A 20,689-nucleotide genomic window follows, 5' to 3' on the forward strand; every position below is an offset into this window, starting at 1 on the left:
CTTTTAGGAACCCTGTCCATACTGTGTACGCTACAGGCTACAGGGAGGACCCAGACATCAGCTGATAGTTCAGCTGCGATTTTTCCAACATTTTTCCCCCTGTTTCAGGAGGATTGCTTCATGGTATCTAAAACTGCCTGGCATGATATTTGTACTATTTGGCAAGTAGTAAAGGATAGTATAAACACAGCATCTGACTTTCTTCTCTTCACAATAATGTAAATCAAGATGACCACCATTGGAATTCAGAAACACACTGATATAAACTGGCATAAGAGCATTGCCAGGCTCTCTTTGGTGATGTGTGGGAACAAACTGCCTAACGCAGCCACTGTGACTGTGCAGAGAAGAACCTGACCACGCTTAGTAGTGAGGGAAATCACAGGTAGTGAGGGAAATCACATCACCCACTGCTGCTTCGTACGGCAGCACTGACTGGCATGTGGCAGCACATTACATGGTCACACGGCTGCTGTCCCCAGCCATCCCGGCTGACAGATGCTGCCACCACTGAGTAAGAACACTTGATCCCCTCACGAGTCCTCTCCTGAACTGCCATGGCTTTCAGCCCAGGATGCTGGAATCTCACATTACCTTAGAAGAGAGGGCTGAAGCCTGCAGTGGTTCAGGATTGGACCTACAGTGAGATCTGATGGATTTGCTTTCTAGGACAGTCACCTCTCTCAAGAGGGTGGGGCAGCAAGCTGGGACCAAAACCAGATTTAGTCACACAGGTTTCCTTCATATCCACACATATGTCAGAGCCCTGAGATTCTGTAACAGAAGCAGTGCCTGCAGCTACAGGAGGCACTGTATTGAAGAATTTCACTGTCTGATTTCTGTTTTCAATCATGCATATTTAATATTCTCTTAATGCACTTGCTTTGAGAGCATTTTCAGCCGGATTATATTTTTAAAGACAGATTCTGTGGAGCTGTCATGCAAACTCACAGGCTTTCAGTCACCCAAACTGGTCCAAACTGTGAGAAGTGGATGTTCTCCATGGAGGAGTAAATGCAGAGAGAAATCATAGACTTGGACAAACCCATGCAGAATGACACATTTTATACATTCATTTTGGTATACGCATTTAGATAGGTGGGTGTCATTTCCAATACATAAAGCACAATGCTCAAACAGTAATGGGATTAGAAAATGAAGCATAGATAGAGAATACTAAAGATAATTACCCATAGCCTCTCTGCAAATATACTCAGAGAACAGGACCATAACATGCCTTCTTCAGATATTTCAGCCCTTGATAGTGAAGCTAGTTTTTTGGGCCGTTATGCAAGTGACAATTATGCAAGAGAAAATTTTGGAGGCACCTCAGTACGGTGGCAAATCCATCTGATCATTTATTAATTAGAATAATATTAATCAAAACTATGTATGAAAAGTGAAGGATATGCACAACTGTTCTAAAGATACACATTTTTGTAGGGTTAGGTAAGGTACTTTTTACTTACTACCTGTTTTTGTACTAATATTTTTACTTTAAGTTTTGACCTGCCACAAGAATAAACATTTAGCCTTCATTGCAATATTTCATTGCCAAGTTAAACACTGTTTACGCACACTTTTAATTGTTTTAAGTGTTGATAGCATAATATAAAGCTACTACTAAGAAATATGTGCTAAAAGTCTTTTATTTCACTGTCACATTTCACAGTCTAGTAGAATACAGAAGCTAAAAAAGCTGCACAGTCATGCCTAGTACTGAATCATGTGTATAGATGTGTATTCCATAAATATATTTTGTCTCTGCCAAAGGGTTTTCTTCCTGATAACTTGTTAAAGAAGACAAAATTCATGTCACAGAATAGAGAATCATAAGACTTTGTGCTACTTACTTCCCAGTTTGGCTGTTGTTTGGCTTACTTGAAATTTAAAAGGTCTCCAGACCTTATGCCCCTTTACACAGTGATTAACATAAAGCAAAACAAAGCAAGAAAATCTATGTATCTGTGGTATTGGTCAACTGTTTTCTTTTTATGAGAATACGAGCTAAAATAATTTTCGTGTGTGTGTGTGGTGTTTAACCAATATTACAGACTTGTCCTTATTGCATGCCTAGTTAAGTAGAACTGGATAAAATCTCTTGGGTCAATTGGGAGAGCACTTCACACATCAGCTATGGAGCATTCAATGCAATCACATGGAAGAGCATTTCCTGCCATTGATCAACAGTTCCTGCCATTTACAAGGCATCTTTAATCAGAGAGACAAAATTGCTCTGCAATGGTAATATATTTCCAGAGTACCCCCCTGAATGAGATGACAAACTTCTTGATTTACAAGTGAGCTAAGTAAATAATAGAGAAGTGAAATACTTGCCTAAGGTCAGATTGTAATTTTTTTGGCAAAGTCCAGAAAAACATCTAACCCTACAGACTTTTAGATTTGTAGGAAATAAGAGTAAACTTTGTTACTATAACAAATTGTTGGGTTTGTATCTGCCATTTGCTTACACTGCACAGACCGTAACCTCTCTGTAATGACAATGCAAAACAATGAAGAATCACATTTCCATGCAATTATGTTAGATAGTATGTAATTAGGAAAGGACAGGGAATGTTTGAAGTGTGGAAAACTTTTTAAACTTCTGAACCACTGCTACCTTTTGCACAAGGAGCTCCAATGCAGAGGCACAGTAGCACAATCCCATATTCTAATCCTGCTGTTACTTGGCAGTAAAAGGGACACTTGCTCTGAAGAAAGATATAATAGGCTGCACATGAACTATACTTACAGATGAGACCCCAGTTCAGACAGCAAAAATTCTCTGTACAGATCTATCTGGGAACAGAATTGGTTTGCAAATGTGTAGATCTGTGAAGAACAGGCTATAAATATCTAGACAGATGTCAGAGTATTTGTTTACAATCCAGTTCAGAGATATGGGACAAAGCATAAATTCTTCAGAGTTCCAAGGAAAAATAATCTGAATAGTAAAAATACTATAAAGATTTTTAGTTATTTTATCACCCTTGCTTTTATTATAAATAGGAGTGATGAACTGTCATGATTAATAGGATTTCTATTTCTGGAGGTTGTAGGGGATCGAAAACCCTCTTCCTCATGCAAATCAAATTGCAAATTATATCTAAGCCCTAGTACATTTAATAATATAGACAGTTAAAAAAAGATCCTCTCCTGTATATTCAGTGTCTTGTTCTGCTCTTTTAGCACTTCAGCCCTTATGGTTTCAAATATGTGCTTTGAGACCTGTTTCACACCCCCGCTTTCTAAATCTTATGTCATTCTTCTTCACAATTTTGAATTTAAATACATAAAAAAAAGACATTTATGGTTTAACATTTTAATAATGCTGCAGTCAGATTTTATTAGTGCTTCTCTGTTACATTTTGCATGAGACAGGAAAGAGTAATGAAGAGAATATCATCATAGAGTTTTAGGCTTATGAGCTTAATGTATTATGATACAACAAAATGTATTATCCAAAGGTCCCTTTCTCACAAAAGCAAATGAGAGTACCATAGATATAGCAATATAGAGCAGTAGTCAAAGCAGCAATAATATTCTGTAATTGCAAAACCATTTTTGATTAAAATGTAATTGATAAAAAAAAAAGAATAAATAAAGCACTTTAGGACTCTTGATCTTGGCTGTATGCACATTACTCGGCCTGTGAGACTAGAAATGAGCAGCTAAACAGAGCTATTCTGTAACTTGTCCCCAAATCCGCAGCCATCTGGGCAGTCAGTCCCCGTGTGCTGGGACGCGAGGTCCCACCGGCCCGATAGGGCACCGTGGCTGGAAGGAATGGCTTCCTCTGCGAGTCCTCAGGACTGCTGGGGCTTTTCAAACATTCCTGCAGCTGGGAGCACAAACCTCATTAAAACCTTCTTGCTTTCTTCCCATGCTCTCTCTGCTACTCCAGCAGGCATGAAGGTAACTCTCTCAGAAAGATGGACAGCGATTGTTTCGTATGGAACCAAATCCCCATGAAAGGCAGAAGGTGAAGGGCGCTCTTTCCGCTCACATTCCGACTTGTAATGAACCTTACTCCTTACTAGGAGTATCTCCGCAAGCCCGTGCTGTGCTGCGTATCGACTCCAGGAGAACTGACACTGGTATCCGGCACACGCGGGCGGTGCGCACACGGCACACGCTCCGTGCGCACGGACACCGCACACGCCGCAGACGCCCTGCGCCACGGCTCCGGCCCGCCCGGGCCGCGAGAGGAAGCGGCGGCGCGCGGCGGCGCGGCGGGCACGCGCACTACCCGGCATGCAGCGGGCGCGGGGCTCGCAGGAAGATGGCGGCGCCGCTGGAGGAGTACGAGAAGGAGGCGGGCTGCGTCCCCATCCTGCACCCCGAGGTGCGAGCGGCCCGCCCGCAGGGAGCGGGGTGCGGGAGCGGGGCTTGGGGCGCGGCCGGGACGGCGTCCCGCCGTGGGGCTGGGGGGAGCGGGGCTCGGCGGGCGGGCAGGCGGGGTGCACGGAGGGCGGGAGGTGCGGCGCCGCCGCCCCCCGCCGCCGGCCTGGGTGTGCGCGGCGGCGGTGGGCCGGGGTGGGCCGGGCCGGGCCGGGCGAGGAGGCGGGTGCGGGTGGCTGGGAGCGGTGCAAGGTTCGCCGCCGGCCCTCCGTGCGCCCTCGCCGGCAGTGCCGCCCGCCCCCGAGCCGGGGGGTGAAGCAGCGGCGGGGGCAGAGGCGCCCCGGGTGGTGCCGCGGCACCGGCCCCTGAGCGGCGGCGCTCGGGGCTCGGAGCCCGCCCCGGCCCGGGTGCCTGGGGGGAAGCGGCTCGGAGGAATAGGTGTTTCCCCTTGGGTTTGGATGGCACCGGTCTGCAGCTCACCCGCAGGTCGGGGCTGGCTCTATCCAGCCCTGCGCTCCCTGTGTGGCTCGGGCTTACCTAGAGAGCCAGCGGTCTGTTTTTTTCCAGTGTGTTGACGGTGGGAGGAATGTTTACAGGTAACATGTAGAGGTCGTTTCGTGCCGTTTTTTTTTTTTACCCTTCTTTTGTGCTGCGCACCTTTGTCAGCAGCATGTGTGTGTTCTTGAGGACTAGTATGATTGTTTTGAAAGGTATTTTAAATAGTTTAGAAAAGCTTTTACATGTGGACTTGTCACCTGATACGTTAAGGACTGTAAGAATTGATTATTTTCAGCCTACAGAACAGATAAGTGTATATGTCAGGCTCCAGTTTTTGCTAAACAGATGGTACCTTTTCCTTAAACAGTATCTTAAAAGACTGTTAGTTTATTTGATGACTGAAAAGGCTATATAGGCCTCTCTATGTGATCGTGTACCTTACCTGCTCTACCTCTCTAAACTGTGCTCATGACTTTAGAATAGACCAGTCTGTCTGTTCTGAAAGGTAGTTAGCTAGCAATAAGCTCCAAGTGAGTGTCTCGATTTTTTTTGTTGTTGTTGGTTTTTTTGTTTGTTTTTTTGTTTGTTTGTTTTTTTTAATGTTTGTTGTTTGGGTTCTTTTGGTTTTTTGGGGATTTATTTTAAGGGATGTGTGTAGACTGTTGTTAGACATTTTTTCAGCCTAACTGGAGTCAGACTAAATGCAGTACCCTCGGTAGCAGTGTCTCATGATTTTCAGAAGTGACACAAGTTTTCAGTAGTGATCCAGACTGTAGGATGTTGATGTTCTTTGAAAGAAAGTGTTCTTAACTTGTGGAAACTTTAAGTAGGCAATCTAAGATTGGAAAATGGAATAAAAAGCATTTATAGCTTGTCAGAAATTTATTGTGTATTAAAGATTGAGCACTAGTGTTTGTTAACTTGGAGTACTTACTGTATAGGAAATGAAAATATCTCAATTTAAATTTGTAGTTTAGCTAGTTAATCTGGTAGAATTTTATACTGTTCCTTTGATGCATAAAGTTGAATGTCTGCACAAAGATGGGAATGGAAGTTAATATATATTGTGTGCTGTAACATCAACTGGAATATTTTAATATGCAATAAACATCACTAGTTTAGAGGGAGTTCTATTCAATTTTTCCAGAAATGCTGAGTGTCTGACTAGATCTTACTCACATGATGGTGTCTACATGGATTTCAGTGAGTGTTTCCTTAGTCCCTAAAGTCTTTGTACAGATAAACTGTAAACGAGAAGGATGTTTTTCATGTTGGTGGTGAGACAGACTGGCTGTTAACAGACACTCCAGAAATGCTCTTTGAAAAACTTATGGATTGCATGCCATAGCAGAGCTGTATTGTCACAGACTTGCCCACTGAACAATTCAGTGCATCTGTGTTCAGTCTTTTTTGAGGGTCAGGGGCCCTAATACATGGTGATTTCCACTTTTTAAGAAAATAGCACCATGTCCTTATGTAAGGAGTGACGTTAGAGCATATAATCAGTTTCAACATTTGTGTACATTTAAAACCGATGCTTTTTATAGGATTGTCAAAATCTTAAACTTTTTTTTTTTTTTTTTGCTTCACAGTGCTGTTGTTTATTTTTGGTATCTTACTGTCTTTTTGTATTGATTAATTTGGATTACTTTCAAATTGTTTGAAGTTTTTGCAGTTTTTTGGTTTTTTTTTTTTTTTTTGAAGGGATGTGTTTGTTTTTATCTGGGCTCTAAGGCTTTGCCATGAAATACTATGAATATAATGTTAATGTAGGAAAGAGGTTCTAAGGAATAGTGATATTTACTTAAATGCTGTCATGCTGGGAGATCCATTTATTTATTTATTTATGAAAGACTCAGTTTAAAGTGATTCAGTAATTTCGGTAATAAGAGGTAGAAACAGATGGAAATATGAATGCTTTAGGAAACTTACAGTGGGAGTGCCTTATGAGGGGGTTTGTGTGGTACCATGCTGAATTCTTGGGCCTCCCTTGCTTCCTCCCTCATGAAAGCAAGCTGAACTTAAGTAATAGACTCCTCTTCCCAACGGTGTTTATTCTGCCTTTTGACAAGTTCAGTTTACTATGACAATGTAGATCCCACTTTTCTAGCTGTAAGATTGCTAGTGGAACAACAAAGCTTCTGAAGATAATTTTAGTGGTGAAATACAACAAATAATATTAATTGCACATATGATACTTGTAGGAGGATCTTATAGTATGTGATAAATGCTTGGAGAATTGCTGGCTAACTGATACATCTTGAAAATAGTTGTTAGGATTATTCCTGAATTTCATTGTTCCTAAAAGTCCTGGAGGAGTTGGTCTACTAGACTCAAATATTTTCTTTAGTGATTTGGACACAGTATCAAAATTGTCAATAATAAATCTTGCAGACAAACAAGATGGATGGGTGTTAAGCAGGGATGATGGAAATGTACAAAACCATCTAGAATTCACTTGAAATTATGCTGGTAAAGCAAGGCACACCTTAAAGCAGCTATATTCAAAGTAGTGCACTGAAGGTAAGAAGCATATGCATGGGATTGTATCCCAAAAGGTATTGACTGATAGAACACAAATATGAACAAGCAGTTCAGCAGAAGTGCTTTGTTTAAAAATGTATAAGAACAAGGAGATGATTTTTGGCTGAACATGTGGTAAGGCTCATGATGAAGTTTTGTCTTTAAAAATATTAAATAGTGAAGAATATGGGAAAGAATTAAAAAATATTTTAATAATGTCTTACAGTAGGTAAAAGGCCTGCAAAAGCCCTGTTCACCTTGGGAAGTGAAGTTGAAAAGCACAAGTGGTAAACTTGGAGAGTAATCATTGTAGTGAAGGAAGGAGGGCAGTAGTGAATTATCCAGCTGTTGATGTTTTCATCAGGAGTTCAGGGATCTTTCTATAGACCCAATGCAAGATTTTAATTCCACAAATGGATAACTGAGCTGTGTGTCAAATATGTGAGTATAGAGGTGTGTAGACTGTGTTGGAGTGACTCTGATTCATATACATGAATACTTAGGAATTCTCAGCAGGACTGGGAGGTGCGTGGTCGACCGAAGGGCGCCCAGTGGGTGTTTGTCTTGGAGTGGACATGGCAGTGGTTGACCTGCAGTGTGATATGGTAGCTCCATTATGAGGGATGCAGAGCACCCTGCCATGGCAGAGTAACACTGGGCTAAGTAGTCCCTCCCTGCTGGTTTGTTTCCTTCTCCCAGTGTTTAGCTTTCTGGTGACAGAATAGCAAGCTCTGCTTCCTTTTATACAGTGCAGCCCTGCTATGGGAATGCTGCTCATGCTGATTATGTTTGTTGTCCTCTGATTAAATTATTTTAATAGGCCAACAGACCTTCTGACTTTAAATTCCTTGGATCTTTTAAATAAAAGTGAATTCCTGACTCTGCTGTGGTAGGTGATGATAGGTTTGGATGTTTTATTCTGAAACTCAAGGGGCGGGGAGGCAGAATAATCATAGAAAATGGATTTTACTTGTAACGCTCCTTTGTATTTGAAAAATATTCTAGATGTAGGCCTAGTATGGCCCTAACTGCCAAAGGTATTGCAGCTGTTGAGAGCTGCATCTCTTCCTAAATGGTAAGAAGTATTACTGGGAAGGAAGATCTGGTTTGTTACTTCAGTGTAGTGTCAGGCGGTGTGGGATATATTTGAGAAAGATGGAAGTTACTGTTTATTATGGACACCTCTTGGCATTAAAAAAAAATCTTGTCCAAGAACAATCTTCCTGCAAAGTTGAAAAGCAATTTTAACAGTTATGAGCTCTGTTTGACAGGAATTTTTCCAGTTGGAAGCCATCATTCTTATCTTTGTTTCTCTCCTTGTGGTTCAATTTGTAACTACCAAGGAAGTTAGAAGCATATATACTTGTATTCCTTGTTGATGATTTAAAGAAAACAAGTAAACCTACTGTGAATAGCTTTGCTCTATTTTTTTCTGTTTGAAATTTCAGTGAAAGGCCTGACTTTACCATCCAGCTCTATTCTTTGTGGAGTTCTGTAGATATTGTTGGTGTTGTACTGGAGTGCAGATTATTCTTAATTGTCCTGTATGATTGTAGAACTTGCTGTGTGGTTAGTCAGGATCACTCCAGAGACTAGTCTTGCATTTGCAAGCTTATTCAAAGATCAGGTATCATTTATTATACTGCTTAGAAAGGACAACAGAACTGTGGAGTCTCACACAAATTAGCATACTTGATATTGAAGATTGAGCCTTACTTTGTGTATCTTGGGTAGCTTCAGAGGCTGAAGATGAAGAGGAGTGCAGATCTAATCCAACTTTATATCACAGACTAAAGTTTATTTAACTAATTCTTTTTATTGCCAGAGTGCTAATTATAAAATAAAAAATAAAATCCTATGTTAATAGGTCATATTGCATAACTGGGAAATTTGCCCTCAAATTTAATTAGTCTGTTTAAGACTTAAACATGTTTCTAGTCTGAATTTAATTTATTTCTGTTCATTACATCTTGCAAGATACCTGTCCAAATATAGGTCTGTCTGTATCTATTTAATATGCTGACGATTATCAGTTCCCTACACTACTGTTATGGTTTGCAGTCTTCCTGACCCTTCTGAGTCTCTCGTGTTTATTCGTTCTTTCAGTGTTTTGATGGCTTTGCTCTCAGTGCAGTAGCTGTTGCAGGCACTTGAGAGCAGTGCACTATTCTGGCTGTGGCAGTAAACACCCTCTGGTTGCCCCATCCCTGGAAGTCTTCAAGGCCAGGCTGGATGGGGCTCTGAGCTCTTGAGACAGGTGTCCTTGCCCACAGCAGAGGGGTTGAGCTAGATGGGTTTCAAGATCCCTTCCAACCAAGGCCATCCTGTGATTCCTGCTCATCATTCTCCATAGATACATTTGCACTGGTCTTGTTGGGAACTGCGTCACACTGGAAACTTGTACTCAGATAATGACTATCCCTTCGAGGTAGTTTCTAGTGTAGGTCTTTATTTTAGATAGGACTTTGCTTTTGTTGATATTTAAAAAACCCTAATTTTATCCTGTCCCAACATTCCCTAAGTTGTATCAGAAAGAGAGTATTAGTTGTTCTCCTTTTTCTCTCTCTCCACACACTTCCCGCCCTCCCCTCCCAGTAAGAATTATCTCTAACTGTTGTTTACTTCTGGGTTGCAATGATGAAATAGGGTGGGTCAAGGTACAGCCTCTGAAGGATGCTTGGTGTTTTCATATTGACACTTTCTGGGGGTTTAAAAATGGGAGCTACTGAAAAAACCAAAACAAGCTTTTTTTGGAGCATATTTCTTAACCAGGAGAGTAGGTATAATAGTCACAAAGCAAATCGTAAGAATAAAGCTTGCTCGCCTGTAGTTTTTAATACATGCAAGACAGACCACATTAACTTTCATTATGTTCTAATTTCTTTATCAAAATATCAGCCACTACTAACCCAAACACTTTGGACATGAACTGTATTTGACCATTGCTACTAATTTATCAAAAGAAAGTGCCAGGTTTAATTTCCTGTGAAGCCATGGAACTAGTCTTTGTAGTCTCTGCTATATTATTAGTATTTGCTTTTTTGTCAGTTTTATATCAAAACCTAGAAAAGCCAGCAGTAACTTAAAATGGGAACTGTTTATAACGCACGTGGTCTTGTATCCAGACTGCAGGAGTTTCTTCTGGCATAATGAATAGCAATATTCACATCTTTTGGACTATATGGTTGACCCAAACAACCATAATTTACATAAGTTTAATACTTGTTGTTCTATAGAAAGCATTTTATTGGGGCAATTTAAGTTTTCTTTTTGTTCTGCACTTACCGAACCCTTTCAAATTTAATAGGTTTGTGTTTTTATTGACAGTTCTATCATTCTTACTTTGTAGTCTTAACTTTTGTTAACTTCTTACTGCTAGGATGGTGCTTGCCGCCCTTTTAGGGATAGGGAGGTATTGTATCCTTTTGCTAGCATTTTGTTTTTTCATATTTTTCTGATTTGTCATGGTCATTGCCAATGCTTCATTTGCAATTCTTACAAGATTTTTTTTAGAGTTGTTTTGCTACAGTGGCCTTTGTAAATGGTGCAGTTTTTCACCACTCTGGTCTTCTTCTCAATGGTAAAATTGTGGCTTCTTGGGCATCTGGTAAAACACTTAAACTAGTTTCCAACTATTTAAAAATTTTTGTTTTATTTATCTTCTTCTGATTTGGGCAGTAATTTATTTTAAAGTTAAAATTTTGTTTTGAGACAGGCCCTCTTAATGCATAAGAGATCAATGTCTAGTTTGATCCAAATTTCTGTTGATTCAGTTTGCTTTTACTTATTAAGCACGGGCCTTATTTCTCTCAGATTTCACAGATTAGTCTTTCAACAGTGCTTGTTTCACTGTATTTGCCTGTTTGCTTAGGAAAGTAATAAGACTTTATGGATGAGGAAGAAAATTCACAGAATTGAGGAGGAAAATGTTTGTTTGCTGTTTGCTTGAAAACTGAACAATGTTGCCATTGGTCCTGACATGTTTAGATAGGAGCAGCCTCAGTAAGTGATATTTCCAGCATGTGCACTGTCCTCTGTGGCTTTTCAAAGAAAGTATGAGATAAAGATTTGACTTTCATGGTATCCTTGTAGTTGAGATAAACACTGGGGTATATTGCAAATGAGACTGTGGAGCAAAGTAGAAAGCTTTTTCTGAAGTCAAAGGGAGTCTGGCTGAATTGAAGCCTTGGGCCTGTCACATCTAGTGCATGGTGTAGCATTAGACTACAATTGTGCAATTTTGAGATCTAGTAATTTCTTCCTATACTTACAGGATGCCCTGAGGTATGTAGAAGTGTTTCCTTGATTCTCTCTATAAGGGAGGCGGTACCAAAATTATAGGGTACTGGGAATGCTGTGGTCAGATTTTGGAAAGCTGCTCAAGATCAGGAGAAGATAATTCAAGCAGGAGGGAGCACAGTAGCGAGAGAGGAAGGACATCAGAGTGTACTCTGAGAACACTTGCATTGATGCATCTGAAGGATGTGATTTTTATGATTGAGTTTAAACTGGTCTCAAGCCATGGTGGAACCCAGACACAACTCCTCACCCTTCTTGGGGTGAGCTCTTGAAATTGTGTGGCCAGTAGGTGATTTGGGGTGGTACTTGCTTGGTGAGTCTGTGACCTGATCTGACTCCTTTGCTGTGCTGTTGTGAGAATGGGTAAGAGGTAATGGAGAAGGTGCAGCCAGGACCAGGAGTGTGATCACCTGCCTGATTGCAGATCACTTTTAGCTTGTCTTAAGCTGATTGTGATTTAGGTGCTTCCAGCTGCACTCATATGCCAGTGGTGCTTCCCTAGTCCCAGGACGAGCCAGAAAATGCATCCAGTAAAAAAACCACTGTGAATGACTTTCTGCCAGTTCACTAAGCCTACTTCTGGAAGGGTCAAGTGCACTAAAGGAAACAGAAGGTAGATGGTGAGCTGGCAGTCCTGGTCTGATAATTGAGGAGTTGGAGAGAATGGGATCCTTCTGCAGTGTTAGACCATGGATTCACTGAGCTGTCTCATTTGCTGCAGAAAATTGTCTATTAGCATGACGAGAAACACATTTCATGCACTTCCTAGTTGTGGTGGGTTAACCAGCCTGTTTTTATTATAAGTGAGAATGGGAGTTTGCTCCATTGGCTGCTAAAAAGTTGAGATGGGAATGGTGAATTGAAATTTTTTGTAAGGATTGAGCACAAGTTGTACTAACTTTTTTCTCTGTATCTGCCAAGGAGAAAAGGGCATCTGTAGCTAGGCTGACTGCTCATTCTATCGTGTGCTCTTGCTGGTGATATAATTATTGATTGGAAAAAACATTTTACCTTTGAAAAATACTTTTAAGAATATCCTTTTCTGTGAATTTGAAAAAGAGGACTGTTTTTTTTCTCCAAGTAGCTGAGTAACAGTGTTGATCTAGACACATAATTGGGTGCAATTTTGAAGTTTAGCACTTTAAGAGAGTGACATATGTAAATGGTTTTACATTAATCTCATGACTGACTCTTAATGCTAGGTCTTTCAGAGATTTTTTTTTTTTTTTAGGTTGATGGCTCTGTAAGCTTATGTATTGTGAGATCTAGATCTGTGTAAATCACTTGGAAAAAGAATAGTTTTATTTTTGCCAAAGTCCTGAGTTTTTTGGCTGAGAACACAATTCAACACTCCTTGAAAAGAAAGCCAAAAAGATAAATGTACATGTCAGTGTAAGTTGCTGACTAAACAAAAGCTTTATAGTGAGCTTTTACACCATAGCATTTTAAGCTTTTAATTTTTTTAACCATTACAAATGCTAATAAATGTAACTTTTTAAAATAGTGCTTTTGATGCTGTGTGAGCAAATACAAAGCCTCTTGAAAAGCCTATTTCTCTTCCTCAAGTATAGAAAACCATAGTTCAATTTAGGAGCATCTTCAAAGAAATTACTAGAAAACAGTTGACTGGTTGTGGGTACTTGTTTTGAAGAAAGGAAACTTATCATTATCCGCTGTACTTTAAATCATGAGCTATGACCTCTGCATAGAGTGGTTGGATTAAGGGCTCTAGTTGAGCATCTCTAACTTGTTATGTAAAAAATTAGATCTGTGTTGGAGAGTATGCAGGATTATGGTCTCTGTGTGATGCCTGACTTGCATGTGGGTGGAAATCTGTAGCAGCAAAAGGACTGCTTTATGGTGTTTGAGGTGCGGCTTTTCTCAATCTATTTCACCACTTTTTAAACAAAGCATTGTCTACTTAAACTATATATTGATTTAAAAAAGACTGAGTATTAGGCAAGGATTTTTCCCATTGTTTATGTATCCTATAATTAGCTTCTCTAGGGATTTTCATAAATGAATCTTTTATTTTAGTCAGGAAACTGTGCAATTAGACCAAAATTGTAGGAGGTAAACTGAACAGACTTCACAAAATGCAATAAAATGTAAAAAGTAATGGAAAACGGTAACAGAAATATCATTGAATGGAAGCTTATTTTATCGTGTCATATTCATTTTGTGTAATTCAGTGCTATAATAGGGGCAGGGAGAATCCTAATGTTAATGGTGAAGGATCAACATTAGGCGAGTCTGATGGTATATATTTGCAAGCCAAACACTGAACATTTAAAAAAAAATGCATAATTTGATCAGTTAATAAAACAAGTGGTATGGCGTGTTTATTTGGGTTGTTTTTTTTTTTTTCCCATGGAGAATGTAGTCTGGTTTAGGTGGAAATTTTCTAGCAGGGATAGCTAAACTGAAGGTGTATATGAATCATCCCGGGCCAGACAATCTAACAGCTCATAGCTGCTGAACACTCTGGTGCCTCAAAGTTATGAACCTACATAGCCTTAGAGAATTCTTAACGTTCTGGGCTAGGTGTTTGTGTGAATATGAGAAGAATCAGACTCTTCTCACTTGATGACAGTCAACAGATTAGCTGTTGCAGCAGTAGATGTTGGGAGAAATGTTCTCTCCCAAGTAGAGAAGAAAAAGCTACTCTTATGCCTGTAAAGAATTAATTGTGATGCTCTCTCTAATACCAACAAATTTTAGCCTCTGTTTCTGCAACTCTGAGTTGCAGAGTTAGCTAAAGGGGTAGGGGAAGGAAGGGGATATTTCATTAAAAATACTAAAATACCAGAAGTATCTCTTTTTTGTTGCTGTGTTGATCAATCTGCTTGTTTATTTTGGGAGCATTTTTCTATTAATGTTAGGTCATGAGTGACTAGTCTTTGTGTATATAAATGAATGTGGGTGTTTATAATATGCAAATAACTATATAGAAATTAGTCTGTAGAGATTCTTGCACCTTTTTAAAACTAGGAGGAAAACTATGAGAGAAAACTATAAAGCACTATATTGTAGTAAATGAAATACAGAGAAATTGAACACACAAATATGGGGGAGGGAATTCTTTAATACTAACCTCCAGTAGTCCCTGCTAAATGTAATTCACATACATGAGGATTATTATTTAGCTTCCCTGAAACAGTTGCAGTCACTTCCAATTTGATAATGATTCTCTGACTACAGCCAGATATGATAATAGTGTAGACATCAATTAAAGAAGAAATTATTTTGTTTCTATTAAGAAAAATGCAATAGTATGCAATATTTTATGGAAGCTAATACTTCTATTTTTAAGTTTTTATTTTGAAACCTGTTAGTATTTTCTCTTTAAGTCTCAATGATCTTGTTCACAATTCAGAATTTGAGTGTTTGATTTTGATCATGGTATAGCTTTCTTGCAGCAACATTGCATAATGTTAAAGGAAAAGCAGTCCTAGCCATCTGTTAGTGCCTCCCAGAGCCATGTGTGGCAGCTGTAAGCAGCCGTTCTTTCCTCCCTTCCTTTTGTCCAAGCAGGCATATTGACCTATACATATCCTCTTGCTATGTATAATTGTGAATCATGAAATTGCTATCTCTGAATAATTCAGTCTTGGTCATCTTATTCCTTCATGCATAACTTCTTATATTTTTCTGTAAGTACTGTTCTCAAAATCCTTCTTAAGCTTGTTTCATTTAGGCTTTTTTATTGGAAACTATTAAAAACTTGGACTATTGAGGAGAAATGAGCATAACTTTACTTATGCATTTGGTTATGAGGAGGACTGATTGGGAATGCTGATATTAGCAGAGCTTCCAAGAATAAACACTTTTCACCTCTCCTCTCCCTTGCGCTTCATACTTTTTATACTTTTTCCTTTGGAGTTAATATTTTGCGTTCTTTTCCCCATCTTAACTGGTCCTCTTTTCCAGAGGAGGTTTGCTTTTTTTCTGTGTTTTCTTTTTTTACTAAAACATGGGGTTTTTTTGTTGTTGTTTTTAAAGCATTATTCTCTTTTGAGTTTTTTTTTTTCCTACATTGCATTACTTGTGCATCTGTGCAGGCAGTCTGCACATTTGGTGACTAATGAATAATGACAAAATTGTAACAGATGCACATGAGTTATTAGGGCCTTGTCAAAGGATATCCCACTGAAGTGGGAAGCTCATCTAGAAGTGATCCTCGGTAGGAATGGGGGAACCAAATATAATTCTTAAAGATGAGCAAAATTTGTCTTTCTTGCAATCTTTCATACCAGCCAACTCTAGCAATTTCTAAGCAAAATAATTTTTTCAACCTCTCAGCCCAACTTCTTGGTTATTTAAAAGTTGAAGTGAGTTGTCCATGATTACTTAATCAAATAAACAATTAGCAAGTGCAGAAATGTTCCTGCTACCTTCTCTTGGGTTGCTTTCCCTCTGTCAGTGGCTCTGGAGCCTGTGTTTTCACAGGACAAACAGATTCACCTCTCTGTCCTACTAAAAGATTGAGTTTTTTCTGTTTCTTGTTGATCCCCCCTGCCCCTTTCCTGTCATGAGAGGAGTGGGCGTGGTGTGATTACAGCTCCAAGTACCAAAGCTGGCTTGAGTTAGGCAGCAGGAGCATGGAACCAAGGGCAAAGAGTGGGCAGCAGACCTTTCTCTTTTAGCAAAGGTCCTGCTTGAAAATGGCTCCTTGAAACAGGATGGAACAACCAGAAATCCAGTGTTTGCAACTTGCCTATTTTAAATCAGTGACATCAGGCCTCTGCTCTGCTACCTTCTTACTGGTTTTCCTGACTCAGCTGGGGAAGAGAAATTATCACTAAAGATCAAAATAGCAAAAAACAAATGCGCTTGGGTTTCAATTAGCTTTCCATCTTTTAATTGGCTATTGAGGTTTTTTAACAGCAGATCGTGATTGAAAAATTAAATTTTCCTGGAATAAATATTTTCATCAAAAAAGGGAAAATATTTTAACACTTGGGAAATGTTGTTGAAGCCATTTGTGAATACAGCTTATACTCTAGGCTCAAAATGTTATGTTGCTACTTTATAATCAGTCTGTCATATCATATGTTTAAAAAATTCATAGTAGTTTCAAGAATTTAAAGTATATTCCTAAAATTTGTGTGAGGGTGTATGAATTTAGGGGAGGTTCATTCTTTTAAGTGGGAACTTAAAAGCCTGTACTCATAATTTTTCACTTTTTAATGCTTATTCAGTTCCTCTAATAGTAGGAGGCAGGTGATCTAGATAATTGTAGAATTTAAAAGTTGAACTTTCTCTTCTGTCCAGCAAGTTGGAGGAAGTAATCTCTCTTTTGTGTGTTACTATTTTTTGTTAACTCTGAAAAGCAATACTGTGTAAATGTCTTAGGTGTGATTTCTTTCTAGTTTAGCTGCCAATGCAAAATGAATCACACTGGGCTAATTCCCCCCATTGTAGCACCACTGCAGTTGGTCCTGCTGGGGCTGAGCAGGCTGTGTGATGCCTGGGCACAGGGAGCTTTGTTCAGGCAGCCTGCTGTCCAGTTAGAGAGGTGCCTGTCTGTGTTACAGCAGTATCTGCTGAAACCATTGTCTATGGTAGCAATGCATACAAAAAGAGATTGTGTTTAATATCGACAGGTTTTTAAATGGCAGTCTTTTAAATTGCTGTGCTGAACATTTAGAAATGGGACATGTGGCCCCTTAAGCAGATAGCTGGTTTGCATTCACTCATTGCAGGTCTTCTAAAGGTCTCCTACTTTCAGGCTGCCTATGTTGCATTCTCTTACTCTTTGGTTATTTCTTTCTAAATCGTTCTTTCTAGAATAATTAGGGAAAACTACAGTTCTGCATTTATATTCCGGTGCACAGAAATTCCAGAACCCTGAAACAATTATTTTCACTTCCTAGCTGCTACCTTGCTTCTTTCATTTTTGCTTTGTCAGCCAAGCGTAGTGTGTAACAGCATTATTTGCATTGTCTTGGTCCAAATCACCTATCACCAGGTGTATCAAGTATTACTGTGATTCACAAAATGAGCTTTTCTTTTCTCCTGATAGCTTTTTGACTTAGGAACCAGAGGTTTCTCTGCAGGTTACAGTCATAAACTAGGCACTCATAATGCCAGGTAAGAGTTACCCCATAGAATGGCACTTGAAGTAGCCAGCATGCTACTGTGACCCACATGCAACTGTCAAGGTGCATAGATAATAATGAGTAATAAATTTTGAATCTAAGATTGGGAATCTGTGTCCAGGCTGCAGAAAATTGACTGTATTGGCTGAGAATTCGGATTTTATATGCTTGCTGTAATTCAGCGTTAAAGATTTACTTCCAAAGTGGTCAGCATCTCCATATTCTTCTCAAGCACATCTAAAGTCATCCTTTTTTACCACAGTTTACACTGTGGTATAGAATACTCTGTGGTATGATTTTGGAGGCTGTGATGTTCATAAAACTTTGGGGATTTTAGGAATTGTTTCAATTATTCCTAAACATAAAATATGAACTCGACTCTGTCACTGAATTATCTATCTCCGGCTTATCTAGTAGCTGGGGAAAAAAGAGGTTTGGTTAAGCTGTTGCCTTTTTCAGATACAAAGCAAAGCTATGTTTCTGAATTGTAAGAGGATTGGTTGTAACATAGGATTTGGATGACAGCAGATGCCCTGTTACATTTTTAGGTTGTCTCTCCTGTAGAAATGGCAACAAAGCAACCTTCCTGCTGAGCTGGCAATGCTTATTTGGTTCATCTAGGTAATTTTTCAGGCTAGGAAATAAAAAGGCTGCAAAATAACATAGTGATCAAAAAAATATATAATCTGCTGAAGACCTAGGTACTGTGTGAAATGGAAAAATTTGTTTTTTTGAAGAAAAGTCATACATAAGAATAAGTCTGTTCTGAAAATGAAGACTTGCTACACTAGTCATCAGTGTTGTGTTCTAGTTTTAAAGCTCTAAATGCTTCAAATTCTTGAAAGTTGTTTTAGTGTATAAATTTTCATAATTTTTCTAACTCTATAAATTACTGTATTAATTTAGTGCAATAAAATGTACTTAATGCATTAGAAATTCTTAGTTGGATTTGTTTTTTTCCTGTCTGGAATAGGTATATTATATGTAATGAATACAAACATGCTTAACTGCAGTTACTCAGTTTTTAAATAAATATTGAGAGTTTTCAGATTTGCAACTAGACTAATTTCTTAATAGTTTACTCTGAAGTTAAAACTGATATCTAGAGTTTTTAGACTTCTGCCTAAGTGGTACTTCAGCATGTTGGAATCTAGAAATACTTAAAATGTGGATTCCAGACTTATATTTTTCTAGCCTCTTTAAATGAGATTATGTATGTAATAATTTTAGAGTAAAACTAGTTATTTTAAAGTAGTGACCAAGATGAGTAACATCTGAGGGTTAGAGGGCAGTTCACTTAAACTCCTGTCCGTTCAGTGGAGCGCTGGTTAATGCCCAGGAAGCAAGACACACTTTGGCTCACTAGCCACAACTGGACACAGTACAAAGTTATTTCTCATTGTGCCCTCTCTCTCAGAATTTTTCATAGAGGTGCACAGAGAGAAGTGAAAGAGAAAACAATTTCTATTTCTGCTCCTTGTTTTTCTCTTGTGGAATGTGTTTGGAGAATTGTTTACCTAGAGTGATCGCTTGGTTGGATCACGGTGGATTGTTTGGGCCTGATGGCCAATCAGATCCACCCGTGTCTGGACTCTGGAGAACAGGGTCATGAGTTGTGAGTGAGTTAGATATGATAGTTAGAGAGAGTAGCATGTAGTTTTTAGTATCCTCTTTTATATAGTATATTAATGTATTATAGCATAATTATAATAAAGAAATCATTCAGCCTTCTGAACTAAGTCGGACATCATCATTCTTCCCATTGGGTTCACCGACATCTACAACAGTGCCCAACATCTCCTTTTGCAGAAATTACTGCTGAGAGAACATGAGAGATAGGAAGGCCTGTTCCTGCTGGCAATTGGAACTCTCCCTAGCTGTAATACATCTCTTAGTCAGTTGAGCTAACAGGGCAGCATGCACCTTTAGGGAGAGGTAGTAGTGGAGATTTGTGACTATGAATCCTTGTTAAGGTTAGGTGCACTACATGATCATTGTCCTGACTCAATTATCTTTATTAAAAAAAAAAGAAAATTAAATCTGTAGGGTATAATAATGAACAAGTTGATCGCTCATTTCAGTGAAAGGAGAAGTTGGAACTGTTTTAATTAAACACCTTTTATAAGGTGTTTAAAAGTTTTTTTCAGGTAGAAAGATAAAAATTATTCTAGTGGAAGTATATGTTGCGGAAAACTGAAAGTAAACAATACATTTTAATGAAATCAACTGAAATACATTTTTAGAATTTGTAGAGGACTTGCTCCTTTATTATGTAGCTATGCTGAATTGAATGGCTGATGCACAGAGGCAGTCAGCTATAGCATCTGCAACACATAGAAAATTGTCCAGAAGATGTATAAAATTAATTGTTCAATTTCAGTTTGCTGAGCTTTCATGTGTCTAAAGAAAAACCGTACGTTTCTGTCCCAGTTATATGTTAATAGTGTTTGAATATAGATTCCACCATAGGAAGCACTGAACCTGGAAGTGTTGCCCTTCATCAACAGAATTAAGTCAGAGAGCTGTATCTGCCAAAGAACACGTCATGGTTGTGCCATTTACTTTTGAGACCCACAGCTTAAACATCCACAGATAATCTCTGCTGTTTGAAATGCAACATTTATTTGTGGTAACAGAGTGAGACTTCGTCAGTTTGTGGCAAATAGCTTTTCTACATGTGTTATGTTGCCTTTATAAAAGCAAAGTAAAGCAAACCAAAAAAATAAAAACCCAAACCAAATACTAGCTAAAGAAATTTATTCTTAGTTTGCTTTCTTGCTTTCTGTAAAAATACAGGTAGGAAAAAAGTGTAGGATTTGGCAGAATCCTGTGACTGTGAGTTGTGTTTTCTGTAAAGTATTGGAAAAGTATACTGGGGAATATGGTGGCCTGCTTTCCAAAATGTAGAAATGTACCACTCTTATATT

The 20,689-nt window shown here is 38.9% G+C and overlaps 1 protein-coding gene across 1 annotated transcript in view; it reads left to right on the plus strand.

Moving 5' to 3' along the window:
- Positions 1-4,202: 4,202 nt before the first annotated feature.
- ZDHHC17 (zinc finger DHHC-type palmitoyltransferase 17) overlaps positions 4,203-20,689 on the plus strand; it is a 64,911-nt gene continuing 48,424 nt past the window's right edge. The window contains exon 1 of the mRNA XM_068190263.1: positions 4,203-4,345. Within this exon, the coding sequence (XP_068046364.1) occupies positions 4,283-4,345 (63 nt within the window). The 5' untranslated portion in view covers positions 4,203-4,282. The remainder of the gene's footprint in view (positions 4,346-20,689) is intronic.

The sequence above is a fragment of the Anomalospiza imberbis genome, chromosome 5 (assembly GCF_031753505.1).
Source record: "Anomalospiza imberbis isolate Cuckoo-Finch-1a 21T00152 chromosome 5, ASM3175350v1, whole genome shotgun sequence".
Lineage (NCBI taxonomy): Eukaryota > Metazoa > Chordata > Aves > Passeriformes > Viduidae > Anomalospiza > Anomalospiza imberbis.